At 48.1% G+C, this 22392-nt stretch overlaps 1 protein-coding gene across 3 annotated transcripts; it reads left to right on the forward strand.

Annotated features, from left to right (window-relative positions):
- The first annotated feature begins 5056 nt into the window (after positions 1–5056).
- On the forward strand, positions 5057–17308 carry KLHL38 (kelch like family member 38). Of its 3 annotated transcripts, XM_040261866.1 has the most exons (4): positions 5590–5919; positions 6388–7975; positions 14706–14811; positions 15957–17308. In XM_040261866.1, the coding sequence occupies exons 2-4, from the start codon at positions 6548–6550 to the stop codon at positions 16244–16246; spliced, it is 1824 nt and encodes a 607-aa protein (XP_040117800.1). In that variant the 5' UTR covers positions 5590–5919; positions 6388–6547; the 3' UTR covers positions 16247–17308. The 3 variants fall into 3 exon arrangements, with proteins under 3 accessions (XP_040117799.1, XP_040117801.1, XP_040117800.1); XM_040261865.1 differs by having other exon boundaries at positions 5057–7975; XM_040261867.1 differs by lacking the exons at positions 14706–14811; positions 15957–17308 and adding an exon at positions 8203–8647 and having other exon boundaries at positions 5070–8044.
- The last annotated feature ends 5084 nt before the right edge of the window (positions 17309–22392 follow it).

The raw sequence follows: 22392 nt of genomic DNA on the forward strand, positions 1-22392 counted from the left end.
CTTCCTCTGTAGGTCATCCACCTTCTGTACCACAGCTGCAAATTGCCAAACTTCAGGAGTCTTGGATTCCAATCCAGGCTCTGCCTGCAACAGGCTCTGTGCTTTGTCACTTGGCCAAGAAGGTTTGGGTGGGTAAACTAAGCCTCAGTGGCCTAGAAAGAATGACGCTCCTGCCTAAATTCCTATCTCCCCATCAGGGAGCACCCACCCTAGGAAACAGAAACACCAAGGCAGTGTATTATTTTTTGTGACTCACAGTGCTAAAATGGGAGAGTAAGAATGTATCTTTGATCATACTGTTTCTTTATTCCTGATTTGATTTAGAGCCCAGAAAGCTGACCTGTGGCATAAATGATATATGAGGTCAGACTTGAGTTTGTGGGGAGAAGTGGGACCAGACAGCCGGGTTATATACCAACAATCCCCTAGCAGTCTTGACGTCATCTCTGTCGGCCCTTTCTCCCCCTTGCCCTCCCCAGGGAAAAGAAAGTATAAAATATTTCCTGGCAGTGGGACAGGATGGAGGAAGAGTTGGGAATGCAGTCATTTGCACTACTGGCCTAGTAAAAGTAGCTGGGCTTGTAGCTCTCAGAGGATGGTTGTCATGGCAACTCCAGAATCAAGAAGCAGGATGCCTTTTAGCCACTGCAGCACAAAGTCCATGTTCAGCTTTCCACAAGCTGGTCAAACAAACATACCCAGTCAGATAGGTACAGAGGCTGAGAGCCAGGCACTCACAGACACAGAAAAGTTTAAAAACCACATCACAAGAGGCAAGTTCCTTCTCACAGTTTTGGATGATCCAGATCACTGAAACCTCGTTTGTCTGCTTCTCACTTTTCTCCAGCACCTGCAGAGTGAGGAAGCTGAGATACTCTGATGTCAACAGAGAACAGTCTTCCAGATATCGAGGAGCTGTCCCTAGGCCTTCAAGTGTACATATGTCCCTTCTTGAAACACAGGTCCTGGAAACTGCCCCAGCCGCGGTTCCCTGGTTAGTGTCAGGGTAACACCTTCCTTGTCTTGAAGGGTGTTAGGAGGACTGGCCACGTGTGGCAGAGCATATTTTGTGACTTCCTTGCCTGTAGTTGTCAGACCTGAACCAGCAGCACTGCCCTTCCTCAAGAATCCAGGCCCAGCTCTGGACAGGAAACAAGCAGAGACCTCTTGAATCCAAGTGATAGCGATGCAAAACTCCACGGGGAAGCAGAAAGCTTTCTGAACTTCCTTCAACGGGCAAAATAATAAAGAGTACCAGCTGGCAGCTTGACCAGTGTGGAGGCCAGAGCCTCAGCTTCAGGCCAGAGATGTGCAGAAGCTCTGACAAGCCCCCTTTGCTGAGGATCAGATCCTGGCAGTCCCTTCAGTGGTCTGTTTGAGGGCACAAACCACAGGGTGAGCTGAGAGAGGCAGGATTCTGAAGTTACCCACCCATACCTTCTTGGCCTAGAGACAAAGCCAAAGAGGCTACGTGACTGGTCTAAAAACATACAGTCTGACCCTGGCAGAGCCTGGATTGGAATCCAGGACTCCTGAAAGCTGACTAGATAATAGGGAACATGGCACTTTCTCAGGGCAAAGGAAACAGCCACAGTGAGCAGGAGACTAAATTAGATGCTGAAAACAGTACAGGAAATACCGGGATCTCATGAGATTATTTTCAAAGTAATAGAATAATACTAACCACAATTTCCTGTGAACCTACACTGTGCCAGGCACTTTGCTAGATGCTTCCCATACATTATTTCTCTGTGATCAAGTTATCCCCATTTAACAGATGGAGAAGTTGAGGCTGGAAGTGTAGTTACCAAAGAAGAAGGGGAGGGGCAAATTAGCGGTATGGCATAAAGAGATCCAAACTGCTCTGTATCAGATAGGTGAGCAACAAGGACATACTGTACCACACAAGGAATTATAGCAATTATCTTATAGTAACTTTAAATGGAGTACAATCTGTAAAAATACTGAATCACTATGCAGTAAATTAATATATTGTAAACTAATTGTACAGTTAAGAATAAGCTACCTGCCCAAGACCACATAGATGCCGAGAGGAGATGGAAGATTCTCCTGAGTCTTCATGCCTTTGAAGCCTGATTCTTGACTCCTTATGACACTGATTTTCATCACAAGGAAAGGCAAGGAGCTAATGTGCTCATTTATCTTAAGTTCCCATATGTTCAGACCCTAAACTAAGACATCTCCCAGAAAAGGTTAGGAAATAAAGTTAAGACAAAGAGCATAAGACTATTGGACACAAATAGATTCATGAATTGAAATTAGCCAATTGGGGTTACACAGGGGTGGGGGCAGCAGATACACATTTGGGGTTGGGTTTAGTGTTATACGTGTATGCCTGCTAGGGGGTAAACACCAGGACTGTGTTTGTGTCTTTTTCGAATGTTTAATGTGGAATTCTCCTCGTAGGCTTCCCCAGTGGCTCAGCAGTAAAAGAATCCACCCCCAATGCAGGAAACGTGGGTTTGATACCTGGGTGGGGAAGATCCCCTGGAGGAGGGCATGGCACCCTACTCCAGTATTCTTGCCTAGAGAATTCCATGGCCAGAGGAGCCTGGGGGGCTACAGTCCATGGGGTCCCAAAGAGTTGGACATAACTAAAGTGACTAAGCAAAAGCAATTTTCCTCATAGGCAGGCCAACAGAATGGGGCTTGTTTTTTCTAAAACTTTAGAATCCAAAAGATTTATTAAAGTTGGTTAGACATTGACGCTGCACACCAGGGCTCATCTGAACACGTGACAGGGCTGGATCCCAGAAGGTCTAATTAGTTAGAGAATGTAGGGGACATTCCAGGATTCCTACCAATGGGTGACGCCATGTTAGTTCACACCCAGAAATCCCTACCTATTGCCCTCACACCAAATCTTAGCTTGCCCACTGTCTGGAAGAGAAATAATACAGGAACCTCAGAGCAATAAGGAGACTATTGTTTTCCTTGTGCTGACTGCAAGGCCAAAGACGAAAGCACTAGGTCTGGAGTTGGAAAGACTTCACAGTTCAGTTCCCAAACTTGAACTTAACTCTTGCTCTGTGGTATGAAGCATTCATTTTCCTTTTCCCTTCACCATGTTATTGAATTTGATTAAAACGAGGCACATCCAGGACTGCTCCAGAGCACTGTTTACACTGTGTTCTAATGGGCATGTACCAAGCTGTGCATGCCCATGTTCAGTTGCTCAGTCGATTCTGAGACCCTTTGGACTGAAGCCCACCAGGCTCCTCAGTCCATGGGGTTTTTCAGGCAAGAATACTGGAGTGAGTTGCCATTTCCTCTTCCAGGGGCTCTTCCCAACCCAGGGATTGAAGTTGCATCTCTTGTGTCTCCTGCATTGCAGGCGGATTCTTTACTCACTGAGCCATCAGGGAAGCCTTGAACACGGCAGCCCGGCTAAACCTATATGGCAAAGAGGGGGCATGAAGGGCACCCGGCAGAACTTGCTCTGTCTCCCCAGTCTCCCCTTTGTTATGCTCAATTCAGGAACTATATATAATTCAGCCACAGTGAGCCAGGCACTGTGCTAGACACTGCAGATGGAGAAACAATTAAGATAAGGTTCTTGCTGTCCAGACACTTCCATTCTAACAAAAGGGACACAGACAGGCAAACATAATTGCAATGAAGGTGTGAGGCATGTACTGTTGGAAGTGTGTAGAGGGCATGGAAACAGCACAGAGGAGGACTGGGTACTCAGAGGGTCAAGGAAGACTTTTGGAGATGCTGATATACAAACAAGGTTTTGAAGGATGAAAAGGAGTTCAGAAGTGAAAATGGAAGGGATGGCAAAGGGAAGAGCATGTGCAAAAGCCCAGAAGCACAAATAGAAGGACCTCAGGCCCTTAAAATTTGGTTACTCATTCATATATCCCCAGCATAGCTCAGAAGTGCAAATGTGCTCAGTCACTCAGTTATGTTCCACTCTTTGCAACCCCATGGACTGTAGGCTCCTCTGTCCATGAAAATTTTCAGGCAAGAGTACTAGAACTGGTTGCAATTTCCTCTTCCAGGGAATCTTACTGATCCAGGGATCGAACCCGTCTCTCTTGCATCTCCTGCATTGGCAGGCAGTTTCTTCATTGGCAGAAGTGCAAAAAGAGCCACCAGCTCTGACAGCTGCTCTCTCCAGCCCTCTGCTTCTACCTCCCAGGGTCTCTGACTGCCCTTGGCTCAGATCTTCTGCTTCTAATTCTGACCTCTAGGCACCTGTCCCCAGTGACCTGTGATGGATATGCTTTCCTGATCTTGATTTTCTAGACACTTCTGGGCATTCTCTACTCTGTGATGTGCAGCTATGTGAGACAATCCCCCGCCACCATGCTCTGTGGTGTCCTTAAAGGCAGCCCAGCCCAGCTTCCCCAACAGGGACCAAACACCTACAAGGATCTGCAAGTTGTCTGAGGGAACCAGAGTGAAAAACATAAGTGGGACAGGAAAGTGGCAGGAGATGCTTCTGGAAGAGGGCAGGAGGCCAATCTGATTCCTGCTAAAGAGTCTGGACTTCATCCTGCAGACACGGCGGTGGGAGCCATTGAAGGGCATGATGCTGAGGGATGGGAAGATTCTGATTTGGCTTCTTGGGGGTGACTGTGGTGGTGACAGGGTGGATGTACTGGAGGGAGAGACAAGGAGCAAGGGTTGGGAGCAACTGTTGCAATAATCCCAGCAAGACTGGAGAAGGAGAGAAAGCCAGGCTTCCCTGCCATTATTCACTGCCGGTACCCTCAATCAGGACCTCCCTGCACGCAGAGGCAAGATAGATTCAGGGTCCCTTTAACTCACCCTGGTGGCTCTACAGCCCTCCAGCAAGGCTCTAATTCTTATATTTGGAGATTGCATCCTACTCCATCACCACCAGCATTCTCCTCCTCTTCTTCCTCCCCCTCCTCTTTCTTCTCCTTCCTTTCATCCTCACTCACTCACTCACTCTCTCTCTCTCTCTTGCCCACACTCTGCTCCTGGAGCAACACAGTTTGCCTCCTTCCTCTAGCTCAAGCCTCTCTGATGGGAAAAATTGGAAAAATAAAACAGAAAAGCAAGCCTGAACTATTTTTTTAAAAAATGAACTGAAGAACAGTCAGCAGGGCTCTGGTGAGAAGCAGGTGTGACCCACAAGAGTACTGCCCTGGCCACTTTAAAACAGAAGCCCCTGTGATAAGGAGGATCCACGATGCTTCGGTCTTCCCCAAGTCTGGAAACCCTGGGGATGCTCCACAAATATCTAAAACAATTTTCATCACAGAGACCATCACCTTGGAGCTTGGAGGAGGAACTCACAGCCCTTCTCCAACAATCCTGCCCGCAGATGGTAGGAAAGAGAGACCAACTGAGCAATGCCCTTGGGCCCCCATGTTCTGGCTTCCCTGTGACCATCTGCCACCTTAAACTCACCCAGAACTATCTTCAGCGACTTTTCCCAGGTCACAGCAACCTGTTTACAGACATCTAGAATTCCCAGGCACTTTTAGGACAAGGGACTCGGGATGTGTCCAAGTGGGCAGCAAAGTCTTGTCTAAGAGAAGCTGTTCCTCCAAATCTATTTCTGCCCATGTAAACATTTGCCAAGGAAACAAGACATGTGGGCATGCGCCGGCCCCACAGGCCCTCGGGTTGCTGCAAAACGCAAATGGAAAGTCACATGTCATAACAGTGGAAAGTACATACGCAACTATTCTTAGCCCTGGAATGTATACACGGTCTCTCTGCCCAGCAGTTCTTTCACAAAGCTCTAGAAAACTGTGAAAGCGCCTTCAGCATAAACAAATCCAGAATTCTCTCAGGACAAATTATTTGCCAGCTTAAGGAAAGGCCTGGGTTTATGGTTTCACTTGGAGCCAGAGGTGGAAAGTCTCCGGAGGGACCAGCCGCGGCAGGTATCGGTGGTTTTCACTGCAGGAAAACGAGGTAAATAGCTCTAATGTTTAATTCTTCTGCAGGTGGACGGGTGGCCAAATGTCATCCAATAAACCCTGCCCAGGGTACCGTCTGGTCTCTGCTTTCTATTTATCTCATTTTAAAAACAAAAGCCACAAGACTCCGTGAGGTCATGTTTAAAAATAAAAACAAAACATTGCAAAGATCCATTTCCATCCCTCATTTCTGTCTTGATACCAGAGGCCACGCCCCCAGCATGACATCCGTGGGGAATGACTAACACCCGGAAAGATGTTTGGATGAGTTTACTAAGTAAGAGATATGCTGAGAATCCGGAGAAAAGTTCACAGACTTCTGCTTCAAATGCACAGACTGTCATTTTGCTTCAAGCTAACGTTTCAGCCCCTGTAACCACTTACCACCTTCAACTCTCCCAACTTACCCAACCACCTTCTCTCTCTCTTTTAAATTTTTTTTTCTTTTCTTTTCTTTTTTCAGATTGTCTGCAGATGCTATTTCTCTGTTAACTTTGAGAATAATCATAACCGAATAGAGAGATTTTCACTGAGGCCCATACATTAGGTGGTCCCATTTTCCAGGCTTCACTAAGCAGTATTCTTGGTGGTACCCACAAAGAACTTAGTGAATGGACAGATAGATGTGCTCTAAGTCTCGGAGCCACCACAGCTTAACCCTCCAGGACGACCTCCTTCTTGGGACTTCTCCCCATCTTTACAGGATGGACGCGGAGTCATCAGAGGGGCTCCTCTTCAAAGACCATGACTTCTCCTCTGACTTGCTGAGGCAGCTCAATGACTTGAGGCAAAATCGGATCCTGACCGACGTGAGCATCTGCACCGGGGCCTGGGAGGTCCCCTGCCACCGCAACGTGCTGGCCTCCAGCAGTCCCTACTTCAGGGCCATGTTCTGCAGCAACTTCCGGGAGAGCCGAGAGGCCAAGGTCCAGCTGAAAGGCATCGATGCCTCGACTCTGGAGCGAATTGTCCTGTATGTGTACACGGGCGAGGCGCACATCACTGTGGAAAGTGTCCTGCCCCTGATGGAGGCCGCGTCCATGCTGCAGTACCCCAAGCTGCTCGAGGCCTGCTCCTCCTTCCTCCAGAGCCAGTTGACCCCCAACAACTGCCTGGGCATGACTAGACTCTCTGAAATCTTCAGCTGTGAGACCCTCCGGAAGAAAGCCAGGGAGGTGGCCCTGACGTATTTCCCAGAGGTGGCCGCGTCGGCTGACCTGAAGGAGCTCTGTGCCTTGGAACTGAGAGACTACCTGGGGGACGATGGGCTGTGTGGGGAGGAGGAGAAGGTGTTCGAGGCCCTCATGGTTTGGATCAAGCATGACCTCCAGACCCGGAAGCGATATGTGCAGGAACTGTTCAAGCAGGTCAGGCTGCAGTACGTCCACCCGGCCTTCTTCCATCACTTCATCGCCAACGACGCCCTCCTCCAGTCCTCGCCCCCCTGCCAGACCATCCTGGAGACCGCCAAGAGGCAGGTGTTTTCTCTGTACAGCACCGCTAGTTCCGTGAGCCTCCAACCTCTGTGGCATGTCCCGCCAAGAAACTCTTACCAAGACTTCCTCATCCTCTTGGGTGGAAGGAAGGACAACCAACAGACCACCAGGGACGTCCTGCTGTACGATGGACAGACTGGCCGGTGGCGGAGCCTTGCCAAACTCCCGGCCCGCCTGTACAAGGCCTCAGCTGTCTCCTTGCACCGCGGCATCTACGTGCTGGGGGGCATGGCTGTGGGGAACAGTGTGCCCAGCGCCAAGGTCTACGTCTTCTCCCTGAAACTCAATCAGTGGAGGCCAGGGCAGCCCATGCTGGCGGCCCGCTACTCCCACAGAAGCACTGCCCACAAGAACTTCATCTTCTCCATCGGCGGGATTGGCGAGGGGCATGAGGTCATGGGCTCCATGGAGAGATATGACAGTGTTGGCAACGTCTGGGAGAGGATGGCCAGCATGCCAGTGGGGGTCCTCCACCCTGCGGTTGCTGCGAAAGACCAGAGACTCTACCTTTTTGGGGGAGAAGACATCATGCAGAACCCTGTGCGCCTTATCCAGGTAAACGGTACTTCCCACCATACAAGTGCACACACACACACACACACACGTATGCATACATGTATCCAGGTAAATGGTCCTTCCCACCATGCCTGCACACACCTACACACACACACATGTATACATGTATGCATGTATGTATCCAGGTAAATGGTCCTTCCTGCCATACCTGCACACACGTGCGCGCACACACACGTATACATGTATGTATGCATGCATGTATCCAGGTAAATGGTTCTTCCCACTATGTCTACACACACTTACAAACAAGCGCATGCATGCACACACGTATGTACAAATGCATACATGACAATATGGCCACACACGCGTGTGCACTGCATGTGCACACATGTATACATACACGAGTACATGAATACACATATACAAATATGTATGCACATACATACATATAATACACGCTTGTTAGTTGCAAGGGAAGGAAAAAGGAGGAAGGGAGGGAGGAAGGAAGGAAGTTTAATTTCAGCAAGATTTTATCCATTTTATCCATTCTTTTGTGTAAGGTTAATACATACAAAGGTACATCAGATACCTCTAAAGGATCTAGCTAGAACACATCAAATGTCAGATAGTGAAGCTCTACAGGGCTTCCAAGTGGCTTGGTGATAAAGAATCTGCCTGCCAAGAAGTAGACATGAGTTCAATCCCTGGGTCAGAAAGATCCCCTGGAGTAGGAAATGGCAACCCACTCCAGTATTTTTGCCTGGAGAATTCCATGGAGTGAGAAGCCTGGCGGGCTACAGTCCACGGGGTCAAAGAGTTGAACACGACTGAGCGACCGAACAACAACAGAATGGAAATATTGCAGATGCTTCTAACCCAAATCAGTAAGGCCTTAGAAGAGATTCCCAAGCCCTGGCCCATAGTCTGTTACCAAAAGCCCAGGAGCCAGGCCTCAGATCTGCTGACTCAGAATCTGAATCTCCACGTGTGGGATCCTGACATTCACTGTTATTAAAGTTTACAGGAGATTCTAAGGCACAGCCAGGTTGTGGAACCCCTGCCTTAAATGATAGGTAGATGCCAATTTCACTTACAAGTTCCCTAAGAAGTGTGATTAATAAAGATCAAAATGTCAGAATATTGGGTGTTTTTCAACTTTATGCACATTCTAATCTCTGTAGTTCACCTTTAATAAAAAGCCTCTCTTTATTTTATTTTTTTACTTTTTGGTCATGCATGTGGCATGTGGGATCTTGGTTCCCCAACTGGGAATCGAACCCAAGCCCCCTGCATTGAGCACAGAGTCCCAACCACTGGACCACCAGGGAAGTCCCTCTCCTAAAGATGATCAAGGACACCCCTGAGGTCGGCTCTGTTCATTTAGAGGAATTACACTGGGTGCCCTGGGGATACGGACAGAAGCTGTAAATCCCACTTACTCTCCAGGAGCTTAGGAGAGAACTGAGATTCAAATGCTGAATAGAGAGGTGCTCTAAAGGAGAAGGCAATGGCACCCCACTCCAGTACTCTCGCCTGGAAAATCCCACGGACAGAGGAGCCTGGTAGGCTGCAGTCCACGGGGTCACACAGAGTCGGACACGACTGAAGCGACTTAGCAGCAGTAACAGCAGCAGCTAAGGGGTCCCGTAAACCAGTCTGGAGGGAATCTAGGAGGGTGTGAGGATGCAGAGGCCTTTGGCGAGGACTCTGTGAGGTTGGTTTAAGTGGACTTTAGCAGAAAGGCAAGAGAAGAGAGAAGGAGGTGAGGATGGAGGGTAAAAGAGGAAGAGGACACATGGTGGACACAGGACTCTGACGTGGACTGAGATGGGCAGGCAGCGTCTCTGAGCAGATGAGTCTGCCACCAGGAGGACGAGTCAGACTGTTCTACTGAAGGAGGGGTGGTGTCCCTGGGTAAGGGGATAGCTGGCAGAAGACCCTAAAGCAGCACATACCCTGGAGGAACCAAAAGCTTGACAAGATGATTGTAACACAGAGGAAGGGGCAGAAAGGTTGTGCACCAAGGCGGAGCTTGGGGTGGTCAGTCCCCCTGTAATCTCCATCAGCCCCCTTCCCAGGTCATACTGAGCAACTCCCTCTACCCAGATTGCTGCCCCTGAGCCCTTCCTACAGAAATTCTAGAACATTCTGGGGGATGACTCTTTATGTTGATGAGGCTGGTCTGGCTTTCCAGGCCTTGTCAAGGAATTGGGGTTCAATCCTGAGAGTAGCAGGGCAGGTGAAGTGGCTGAATTCGCATTTTTAGAATTTCCTTTGGATGCTTCATGGGCTTCCCTGGTGGCTCAGCTGGTAAAGAATCCGCCTGCAATGTGGGAGATCTGGGTTTGATTCCTGGGTTGGGAAGATCCCCTGGAGAAAGGAAAGGCTACCAACTCCAGTATTCTGGCCTGGAGAATTCCATGGACTGTATAGTCCATGGGGTTGCAAAGAGTCGGGCACGACTGAGAGACTTTCACTTCACTTAGATGCTTCATGGAGAAGGAACTGGAGGAGGCCTGAGAAGACAATGGAAGGAGAACTGGCAGAACTTTCTAGTGGTCCAGGCAAGGTCCAGGATGATGGCAGCTTGGACTAAGTTGGTGCCAGTGACGACACAGAAAAGTGATCATTTCTATTCAACCCTTTCCTTGTTTTTCTCTTCCCATCACTTCTCCAGCCCATATTCCCCACTCCTCCCTGACCATCTAGGCAGACGCTAAGCCTGTTCCAGATTTCACTTGTGTACTTGAGCCAAGAGAGACATGTTTTGCACCCCTCCAAACTCTGGCAATGCCACTCAGATTTATAATAAAGTGCTTCTGTGAAAAGCTAGAGCCCCTCCTATTTAAAAAAAAAAACTATTTTTCAAAGTTAAGTCAACAAATATGTTGATGATGTTCACATTACAAAATTGTTATCAATTATTAAGAATAAATGCAAAGCCCAAAAGAGTTTATAAGCTACTTCATCCAGAAATGCACAAGACAATCAAACAAGAATCTTAAAAAACTGAAATCCAAAACCCAAAACACTGACATGTGAGTGCTCCTTTCACCCTGCAGTTCAGAGAAAGGGAAAATGGGAAAAGTATCAGTTTGGAAGCTCTTCTTATTTACTTAGCATTTAGCTTTGTCATGGAAATTGTACTCATCCAGATATATAGTTCAGGATGAATGCTTGGGTTACTTGAAGGGGAAGGTTGGGTTTTCAGATACAGGGACAAAGACTTCTTCATCAAATGGTTTACCTGCACGCAAGCATTCTTTTAAAGGACTAAACAGCCGTGTTGGGGCGGGGTGGAGAGTGGGGGGTGGGGCCAGGGGGGGGGAGTCGGAGGGTTACTGTGCAAATTGTGTATGTAGATGAACCTTTCTACCTGGCCTTCTTTCTGCTTCTACTGCTGGAGGGCATTAGGCAAACCCTCTACCAGAACAAAGTATCACTTCCTCCAGGGTCACAAACCATCCTCTGTTGACCTTGCCTCAGCCTCTCTGAGGGTATCATGAGAATTGTGAGCAAATCTTTAATCTACTTTTGAAACCATCCTCAAAACTGATAAAGAAGAGCAAGCCAGGAGGCAGTTACTCAAGTAAAATGCAATCAGTGTTTGCTTTCCTCCAAGGATCTCATTTTTCAGAGTGTCACCTACATATTTGCAGATGGTTTAAAACACAAGGCTTGCCAGCCATTGTGGTTGAACCTGTCTCTAGCTGTGGCCTCTTCTTTGCTTCACCAACTTTGAGAACTGACAGAGACTTCAAGAGAGCTTGTCTTAAAAGCCTCCATCAAGAAGAGCCACACAGGAGAAAAAGGAACCCTCCTGCACTGCTGGGGCAGCCACTACGGAGAACAGTATGGCGGTGGCGGTGGTGGTGGCGGTTTCGTTGCCAAGTCAGGTCCAAGTCTTGCAACCCCGTGGATTGCCATTTCCTTCTCCATGGGATCTTTCTGACCCGGAGATCAAACGCATATCTCCTGCACTGCAGGCAGATTCTTTACTGATGTGCCAGCAAGGATTCCCGTGGAGAACAGTATGGAAGTTCCTTAAAAAACGGAAATAGTGTTATCATACAATCCTGCAATCCCACTTGTGGACATATATCTGGAGAAAATCATAATTCAGAAAGATACATGACTCCAATACTCATTGCAGCACTATTTGCAATAGTCAAGACATGGAAGCAACCCAAATGTTCATCAACAAATGAATAAACATGTGGTACATATATACAATGGAATATTACTCAGCCACAAAAAAGAATGAAATAATGCCATTTGTGTAACATGGATGGACCTAGAGGTTATCATACTAAGTGAAGTAAGTCAGACAGAGAAAGACAATCATATAATATCTCTTATATGGGGGATCTTTAAAAAAAGAGAGAGAGATACAAATGAACATATTTACAGTACAAAACCATAGAGAAAGCTGGGGTGGGCAGGCAAATAAATTAGGAGATTGGGATTAACACATATACACTGCTGCTGCTAAGTCACTTCAGTCGTGTCCGACTCTGTGTGACCCCATAGACGGCAGCCCACCAGGCTCCCCTGTCCCTGGGATTCCCAAGGCAAGAACACTGGAGTGGGTTGCCATTTCCTTCTCCAATGCATGAGAGTGAAAAGTAAAGTGAAGTTGTTCAGTTGTGTCCAACTCTTAGCAACCCCATGGACTGTAGCCCACCAGGCTCCTCCATCCATGGGATTTTCCAGGCAAGAGTACCAACAATACCTGAGACTAACACAATATTGTAAATCAGCTACACTTCGATTTTTAAAAACCTACAAAAAGGACTTCTCTGGTGGTCCAGAGACTCTGAGATTCCACTGCAGGGGGCATCTGTTCAAGCCATGGTTGAGGAACTAAGATCCTAAGTATGCTTTGCATGGTGTGGCCAAAAATACAAACAGTTACCAAATATCTTTAAACACTAAGGATTCTTTACCAGCTGAGCTACCAGGGAAGCTCGACTAAGCACCAGATATCTTTAAACACTACTAATACTGTAATAAATGCAAATTAGAGTAGTACATGATTTTTTAAAATCTTTTAAAAAGAAAAGAAAAGCCATACCTCCATGGCCTCAAGCAGAGCCATGAGTGTGGTGAATAAAAGCATGGACTCTGGGCTCTTCCACTCAGTCTAGCTGTGTGACCTTGGGCATGTTACTTAACCTCTCTCAGCCTCAATGGTCTAATCTGAAAAATGGAGGGAAGTAGTGGTCATCCACGTCATAGGATGGTTGTGAAGATCAATTTGCTAAAATGATAAAATATAAGGCCTTTAATATTAAAAAACAGAGACATTACTTTGCCAACAAAGGTCCGTCTACTCAAGGCTATGGTTTTTCCAGTAGTCATGTATGGATGTGAGAGTTGGACCATAAAGAAAGCTGAGCACCGAAGAATTGATGCTTTGAACAGTGGTGTTGGAGAAGACTCTTGAGAGTCCCTTGGACTGCAAGGAGATTAAACCAGTCCATCCTAAAGGAAATCAGTCATGAATATTCATTGGAAGGACTGATGTTGAAGCTGAAATTCCAATACTTTGGCCACCTGATGCGAAGAACAGACTCATTTGAAAAGACCCTGATGCTGGGAAAGATTGCGGGTAGGAGGAGAAGGAGAAGGAGATGGTTGGATGGCATCACTCACTTGATGGATATGAGTTTGGGTAAAATCCAGCAGTAGGTGATGGACAGGGAGGCCTGGCATGCTGCAGTCCAGGGGATTGCAAAGAGTCAGACAAGACTGAGCAACTGAACTGAACTGAATATGGCGGCGATTATAATTCACACAGAAAGAATTTTTCGTGAAGAATATTGGAAAGTTTTTGTTCCTGCTTTTCTTACATGAAGTCCATCCCATATCTCTCATGAACTAACTTACATTTGATATTTAAACTTTAAACTGAGGGATTTAATAGGAGCACATGTCTGGGAAGGCTTCCCCAGTGGCTCAGCAGTAAAGAGTCCACCTGTGATGCAGAAGACCGAGGAGACATGGGCTTGATCCCAGGGTCGGGAAGACCCCCTGGAGGAGGAAGTGGCAACCCATTCCAGTATTCTTGCCTGGAGAATCCCATGGACAGAGGAGCCTGGTGGGCTATAGTCCACAGGGTCGCAAAGAGTCAGACATGACTGAAGCAACCGAGCACGCACACACACGTCTGAGAATCGTGATTTGCTGCTCTATTTCAGACCAAGGCCAAGAAATCCTGCCCCCATCTCTTTCCTCTTTCTTCCTTTTCTCATGCTTCCTTTTTTTTTCCTCTATAATTCTAATGGCTTTCAGGCATGACCTGTTCAAAAGCCTTCCTCATTTGGACCCAAATTTATTCTTGGCCCTAAGACCCTCTCAGATAGACTGGAACATGTTGAAATCTAAACATGAGCCAGAAATAAAAATGATTCAAAGATCATTGGTTTTATGCAAGTCCAAGTTGCTCCATTTCTCAGTGAAAAGAAAGAAATGTTCCAAGCAAGGTAAGCAAACACATACTATCAACTCAAATGCATAACTCTCAGTCCATTCCACAGAAGCACAGCCACTGACCTCACGGATCACATAAAGACCAATTTCTGATAACAGTTTCTTCATTCTGTTATATATTTTGTTTATTGATGGTAAGATACCTATATTTTCAGAACCAGAAAAAAATGCAAAGAAAGAGAAATCACTGCTCGTCTACCCTCTTAACTACTACTTCTACTTCTTAAAAAGATATATCACTTTAAAATGCAGTGCCGTGATTTTATTTCTCCCTCAGGTTTATCACATTTCCAGAAACACATGGTTCAAAATGGAGACAAGAATGATCAAGAATGTGTGTGCCCCTGCCGTGGTGCTTGGGGAGAGGATTGTCATCGTGGGAGGTAAGTTTGAATGGAGGATCATGAGGCCAGACATGAACCTGGCATCTTTCCTGGGTAAAAGGGTCGCTGATAGACAGGTGTTGTCCTATAAGACAGCCTTTTTAAAAGCACATAACTGAACCACTTTGCTGTATACCTAGAAGTAACACAACATTGTAAGTCAACTATACCCCTGAATATAAAATAAAAATTAGATTAAAAAAATAAGGAAATAAAATAAAAGCACCCATCCAGCTAGGGGAGTGTGGACAACTTGACAAAGCTATTTTCTCATCCAGAAGTCTCTCCCTGTATTTATCTGTAAAAAGGAATGAAATAATGTAATACTTATTTCACAAAGTTGTGATCATAAAATGTGCTCACCTGTCTAAACCATTTAGCACTATCCCAGATCCAGGGCAAAAACTAAAAAAAAAAAAAAAAAAAATGCTATTGTAAATAAGACTAGCTGCTAAGGGATAATTTCTCTGCAATTTCAGGATGTTATAGTTAAGAGGGCTGGTTGGGGTCGGGGGGACAGATAGACCTGGGTTCAAACCCTGACTCTACCACTAATTGTCTGTATGCTCCTAGGCATGTTTTTAATCTCTTTGTGCTTGTGTTTGCTGATCTGTAAAATGGGGGTCCTAAAAGTACCCACTAGATAAGCCTGTTGTGGGGACCCATTTTCTGAGTTTCCAAAGCTCCTTCTTAGAATTGTTAAGGCTCTTGAATGAGCATATGTGAAAGATGAAAAAGCTAATGAAGCTGAGAGGCCCCTGGAATCTCTGTTCTCAGTTTAAGAACGACATGTGTGCTGCCTTCACTCTGAGTTAAGATGCAGAGACTTGGGACTTTCCTGGCATCCAGTGGTTAAGACCCCACACTTTCACTGCAGAGGGCACAAGCTCAATCCCTGGTTGGGGAACTAAGATCTCACATACCACGCAGCATGACTAAAAATAAAATTAAAAAAAAAAAAGATGCAGAGACTCAAGTTAGATAGATCCAGGTCCAGACCCCAGCTTAATGAAATATTCCACGCTTTAGTTCAAAGTACAGCCTCAGTGTTAGGTGATGGCGGAGATCAGACAGATCCCTGGACCACCCACCTCCAGTCCCAACTAAGCATCGCTGACCTTCTCGATATGCCATTTGGTTTTCAGGTTACACGAGGAGGATCCTTGCTTATGACCCTCAGTCCAACAAATTTGTCAAATGCGCAGACATGAAAGACCGGAGGATGCACCATGGGGCCACGGTGATGGGAAACAAGCTCTACGTGACGGGCGGGCGGCGGCTGACCACGGACTGCACCATTGAGGACTCGGCCTCCTTCGACTGCTACGACCCCGAGACAGACACCTGGACGTCCCAGGGCCAGCTGCCTCACAAGCTCTTTGACCACGCCTGCCTCACCCTCCAGTGCATCCCCCACCACTCCACCGTCCCCTGAGTTCCGTGAGAAACTGAGAAGTCATTTGTCCTAGTTAAGATGCTCTGGTTGCAAGAGCCAGAGCCCAGCTCTAAAAAGCTTAACCCTAGAAGGGTGCAGGGGGAGCTAACAGGAGGGAAAGTTCCAGAGCCTGGAGGCCTGGGACCAAGCACACTGCTGGCAGAACTCTGTCTTTTGCTCTATCTCTGTCTCTCTGTGTCTATTCTCGCTCTCTCTCTCTCTGTGTGTGTGTCTCTCTCTGCCTCCCTCCTTCTCTACCTCATCTGTAGGCTTCTTTATACACACAGTGTGGGAACAATGGCAACTGATAAATCCAGGCCCACACTCTCTAGCTTCAGAAAAGAACTTTACCATTATCCATATAATAACTGCTCCCCCAGAACAATGGTGATTGGCCCTTTTTGAATTCCAAGCCTCCCTCTTGAGCCAATCACCATTTCCAGTGACTGTGTTACTATAGTTGGCTCGTCCTGGATTGTGTCTCTACAGGCCAAGGTGGGCTTAACAGTTGCTGCTGACAACCTATCTAAACTGCACATAATGGATAGAAGTAGTTTCCCAGTGCAAGAAATAAACACTGAGCTCACAAGACCACATCTTTCCAGAACATCCTGGAAATTCAGAATGAGAGGGCAAAGACACCCAGCAGGGTCCCTGGAAGTCCTTCTGCCAGGGGGCATCAGGAACAACAGGCCTTGACTGTGTTTCTCTGTGGGCTTCCCAGCTGGTTCAGAGGTAAAGCATCCACCTGCCAATGCAGGACACATGGATTCGATCCCTGGGTGGGGACGATCCCCTGGAGGAGAAAATGGCAACCCGCTCCAGTATTCTTGCCTGGAGAATCCCATGGACAGAGGAGCCTGTTGTGCTATAGTCCATGGGGTCACAAAGAGTCAGACACAACTGAAGTGACTAAGCACACCCACACACTATTTTTCTGCATTCTAGGATGTAGTGCATTGGAATGCCAGAAGAGTATATGAAACTTGGTATCTAGTATTTGCTAAGTTATCTGCACCACCACAAAAAAATAAATAAATAAAGTGTGTTTCTGCTGCCAAATGATGTTTTTCTCCAGCCTCTGGGGAGCTATAAACCTGCAGAATTTATCAAGATTTTCATTTTGACAAATGTTGTAAGAATTGCTGTCCTAAGGAAAGCCAACAAATTCCTTCAGAGTTTACCGCAATCGTGGCCCTTCCAATGCCAGGGCTGGCCATTTCCCTATGGCCCTCTTTATCTCAAAGTGTCTCCATGCTGGCTCAGTCCCACACGCGGGAATTAGCTGAAGCTGCTGGCACAGTACAATCACCTGGGAAGAAGTCTGAAAATGGGCCCAAGCCTCACTGAGGATGCACAGATGGGGATTCTCAGAGGCAGGGTCAGAGCTCTGGGTTTTTTTGTTTTTGGTTGTTGTTTTCTTCGGCCTCACTACGTGGCTTGCAGGATCTTAGTTCCCCAACCAGAGACTGAACCCTTGCCCACCTCGGCAGTGAAAGTGTGGAGTCCTAACCACTAGACCACTAGGGAAGTCCCCAGAGCTCTGTACTTTTGAAAAGCATCCCGGATGACTGTAATGTACGTGCACTGAGGTCCAGAAGCACCACCCTGCTCAGTCGCAGGCACTGAAGACCTTCATGTGCTGGTCCCAGTCCCATCCTGTCCTGCCAGCCCCGCCCCAGCCCAGCGGCGGAGGCCAAGTCCTGTCACCGCCAAGGGAAGTGTCCAGAATGGGTCTTGCCGCCCTGAGCCTGCATGCCGGTGCCCCCCAGCTGAAGACTTCCTCCCCACCCGGCTCTCCGGGTCCATGGTCCAGACTTTTCATTTCCTCCCAGTCTGTAGTTTTTGCACTCCTTCTCCTGCTCTGCCCTGCTCCCCAGACCACTTTGCTGTTGTCCAGACACCCTCCCCAGATGGTCAGCACCTGAGCTCTTGGCTGGCCTTACTCCAGTTTTTTCTCTTTGAACCTCTCTGAGTAGGCTGTCTCACCTCTCCCCTGACCCTGTACCCATGAAGGCGACCAATGACTCCATAAGCCCACACAGGCAGCCCACTTTCCCTTCCCGTCTGACTTGACTGGTCAGCAGCATATGACACAGCGGACCCTCCTTCCATCTTGAAATACCTTCCTCTCTCGGCCTCTGGAATAACCATTCTCTTCCTTCTCTTCCTCCTCCCTGCAGTTTGCTCTTGTCTCCTTGTTTTCCTGGAGACTACGCGGTGCTTTACTAACCTCAGTGCTTAGCCCTGAGAACTTTTTTGGATCTACTCTTATTCCCTGGATAAAGAGCCTGCCTGCCAATGCAGGAGACATAAGAGATGTGGGCTTGATTCCTGGGTCAGGAAGACCCCCTGGAGGAGGAAATGGCAACTCAGTCCAGTATTCTTGCCTGGAGAATCCCATGGACAGAGGAGCTTGGCGGGCTACAGTCCATGGGCTCACAAAGAGTCAGACACGACTGAAGCAACTTAGCACATCACTCCCTGGGTGCCCCAGCTCACCCAGGGCCTGGCCGTCCACACTGCCCACCACTGCTGACTGGCAGCTTTCTCTGTCTCTAGACCCCATTGCCTGTCCTGCGTCTCCATGTCGATATTAAGGACACACTTCAAACTAACATGTTCAAGATCACCCTTTTCTCTCCAACACGACCCCTCCATGGACTTCTCCATCCTTGGAGAGAACAATACCCTTTCCCGGTTTCTCAGGCCCAAAGCCTCAGGCACTCCTCTTGGCTCTTTCTCTCACACCTCCTTCTGTTTGTTCCAAGACTATCCAGAGACCGCCGGCGCCTCACCACCCACAGCTCTGCCTCTGGTCCTGGCCGTCACCTTGATTCCAGCTAAACCATCACCATCGTTTCCTCACTGGCCTCTCTGCTTCCACTTTGCCCCTGAACCTCTTCTCAACACAGCAGCCTGAGTGCCCTTCAGTTCAATTCAGTTCATTTCAGTCGCTCAGTCGTATCCGACTCTTTGCGACCTCATGCACACCAGGCTTTCCTGTCCGTCGCCAACTCCCAGAGTTTACTCACTCATGTCCATTGAGTCGGTGATGCCATCCACCCATCTCATCCTCCATCATTCCCTTCTCCTCCTGCCTACCATGTACCTGGAGTGACCTTTGGTACACACAAAAGAGAGACAGAATCGATCATTCCACTGTTCCCTCCAGAGCCTTTCCAGCTGTCTCAGGCCACCTGCAGGGACCTGCAAGCTCGCTCCCCCACCAGCCCCTGGACACCTCTCTGCTCTCGTCTCCTGATCTCACCTCCCAATACGTCCCCCATTTCTTGTTCAGCTTCAGCCTCCAGCTCACACATTTCCATTAATTCTCCACTTTCTGTTTCCAAGCTTGCTGTGCCCTCCACCAGAAAATGCTTGCCCAGTTTATAACCACGGGCTTTGCCCCCTGGAGTCTCTGCCGATGCCTCCATCTGATCCATCCTCATCTGGTCCTGTCGCCAGATGACAAACCTGAAGTAGACCCCCAATACCTCCAGCCCCTCTGTCTCCATCACTGCTTCTCTGAGTGCAGCCGTCCCCCGCCTCCTACCAGTCTCCTAATTGACTCGCTGCTTCCATTCCTGTCCCTCTGATCGTTCCTCAAATAACAGGCAGAGTATTCTTTTAAAAATTCAGTTCTGATCATGTTACTTTCCTGTTCAAAATGATGTTAAGTCTTCCAGAGACCTTTGCAAGACTCTAGCCTTTATCTAGCCTCCAGGGCTTCTCTGACCCAGCCCCTGCCTTTCTCTCCGACTTCATCTTTTGCTTCCCCTGCTCCCTACAGTCATCTCTGCTTCAGTCATCCTTTCTTAGTCCCCCTCCTCTCTCTTGCCCACAGGGCCTTTACACTTGTTCTTGCCCCTGCTTAATACACACCATCTCCCTCACCTCTTCCCCTAATGTAATTTCAATTTATACTTGACACTCCAGATTTAAAAGTCATTGTATTGAGTAAGTCTTCCATGCCCCCCACCACCCCAGCCTGGGTCAACTCTCCTATTAAATGACCCCCTTGTCTCTGATATAACCCCTTTGAAGCCCTCACCCTATCTGTGATAATTTGATCATCATCTTCCCCTCTATAGTCTTACATTTGTTCTGTTTTCCTCTGCATTCCCAGAGCCAGGGCTGGCTGGGCTCAGTGTCAGCCACAAGGACTGCAGATCCTTGATAAACATGATGAGTGGATGAAAGAATTAGTAAGTGGACACAGAGGCTGAATCAACAACATCTCTGGGATTTCCATCTCAAACTCAGAGCTAAGTAAGCATAGGCACTACTTTCAGCTCCCCCAGGCCCTCTGCTAAGGGAACACTCTGTCCTTCCCGCTTTCCCTCTTCTTTCCCCTCCTAAATCAAGTTTGGTGACTCTGGGTGGCACAGCCTACCTCAGTCAAGACTGCAGGCTTTGTCCAGAGGGCCCTATTTGCCTGGAATTAGAAGGAGGCGTCTTGCCATCTATAAACTCCTTCTGTGGCCTCCAACAATCCTTCTGTCAGAGACTTGCTAATGCTTTGACTTTCTTTTCCCTTCGTCTCTATCCAATATTTAATAAGCTGCCAGAGTCTGTGGCTACTCAGAGCTCGTCTAAGTGTCCCTGGGGCACAAAACTATGTAAATTGCCTGCTGGGATTTATAAAGAAAGATGTCCCAGAGCCAAACCCATTAGGACACACATCGCAGGCCAACTCCGTGCGTCAGATCAGATACCTCTGTGACAGGTGCATGTCACACACCTGGGCCTCCCGAGGTCAATCCCCACATCTGAACTGGGCTGCAAATGACCCTCAGCACCCGAGGATTCCTTTCCAACCTGCCGACGATAAACTCAGACCAACACGAAAGAGAGAGAATGTTTTGGCACAAAGTGTCCTCAGTCTTGCTGGTTGAGGAGAGAGTCACGGTCCAGAGCTGAGGTCAAAATATATTTAGCCAGGAGCAGTGAAACATTTTAAGTGGAAAAATGTCAACTAGGCTGAGTAATCATCTCAACAGGCAACAAGGGAAGAGGGGAAAATGAAGCAGAGCGAGGAGTAAGCAAGAAAACATCAACAAAAACATCAAACACCCTGCCCCAACACACCAGGGAGCAGGGGGAGACTAGCAGAGAAAACAGCACCGGAGGAGAGAAACGGCAGCGGGAGAGGGGTAAGTGGGGCACAGGAGGGCCTGCCAGCTTCTGCACTGAGACACGCCCCCCACCCACCCTCCGCAGCCCTGACTCCCAGCAGGCATCTTGTAAGAAGGCCTGCTGTGCTGAGACCACCATCAGGCCCCACGCTGACCAGGAAATGACCAGCAGACACTATAAGAGCGGTCCCCTGGCAGAGCTACACGGCCCCAGTGAGAGACAGTTGCTGGCATCCTGGCCCCACCCCATGCAGACCCTTCCTGACTCTTGTCCCCATGAGCAGTGGTGACTCAGAAGGTGAGCCCCCTCCTGGAGGGTCCAGTCTCTCCAGATGGTCTCCCTCTTATAATCCTGCTTCATCCTCTTTTATATCCTGTCTGATGACGGTTTCCCAGATGGCTCAGTAATAAAGAATCTGCTTGCCTGTGCAGGAGACGCAAGAGACGTGGGTTCGATCCCTGGGTGAGAGGGATCCTTGGAGGAGGAAATGGTAACCCACTCCAGTATTCCTGTCTGGAAAATTCCATGGACAGGGGAGCCTGCTGGGCTACAGTCCATGGGGTCGCAAAGAGTCTGACGCGACGGTGTGACTGAGCGTGAGCACATGCTCTGTCTGATGAAGGAGAGCAAGCCCCAGATAGCCACGTTTTAAAAACCAAGTACCCCTGCTGCCTATAGTAAAACTCTGTAACACCCTGACAAGGACGATAACTGGCTTTACTCAAACGTGTTCTCAGTATGTCTGACACCACCCTCTCCACACAGCTCCAACACACCCCTGTGCCTTTCCACAGGCTACTTCTGCTCCAACGCCTCCCCCAGCCCTACCTACTGAACTCTTACTTGGCCTTCACCTCCTCCACGGAACCCTTTCCAACTTTTCTACCCACCTTCCCCTCTCCCTCCCTCCCTTTATTCCAGCTCTTTGCATACTATAGCACCATAGAGACCTGGAATGAAGCCAGAAGGGGTGCTCTTCATGGAGGCGAAGACAGAGTCTCAGTGCC

The sequence above is a fragment of the Oryx dammah genome, unplaced genomic scaffold, assembly GCF_014754425.2.
Source record: "Oryx dammah isolate SB20612 unplaced genomic scaffold, SCBI_Odam_1.1 HiC_scaffold_19, whole genome shotgun sequence".
Lineage (NCBI taxonomy): Eukaryota > Metazoa > Chordata > Mammalia > Artiodactyla > Bovidae > Oryx > Oryx dammah.

What these genes read in the sequence shown, in the direction of transcription:
- KLHL38 (XM_040261865.1), top strand. Translation starts at nt 6,548, where the DNA reads ATGTGCTCTAAGTCTCGGAGCCACCACAGCTTAACCCTCCAGGACGAC. An exon ending in ACCCTGTGCGCCTTATCCAG is followed by an intron (nt 7,976 to 14,705) that starts GTAAACGGTACT and finishes TTTCTCCCTCAG; the next exon opens with GTTTATCACATTTCCAGAAA. An exon ending in GAGGATTGTCATCGTGGGAG is followed by an intron (nt 14,812 to 15,956) that starts GTAAGTTTGAAT and finishes TTTGGTTTTCAG; the next exon opens with GTTACACGAGGAGGATCCTT.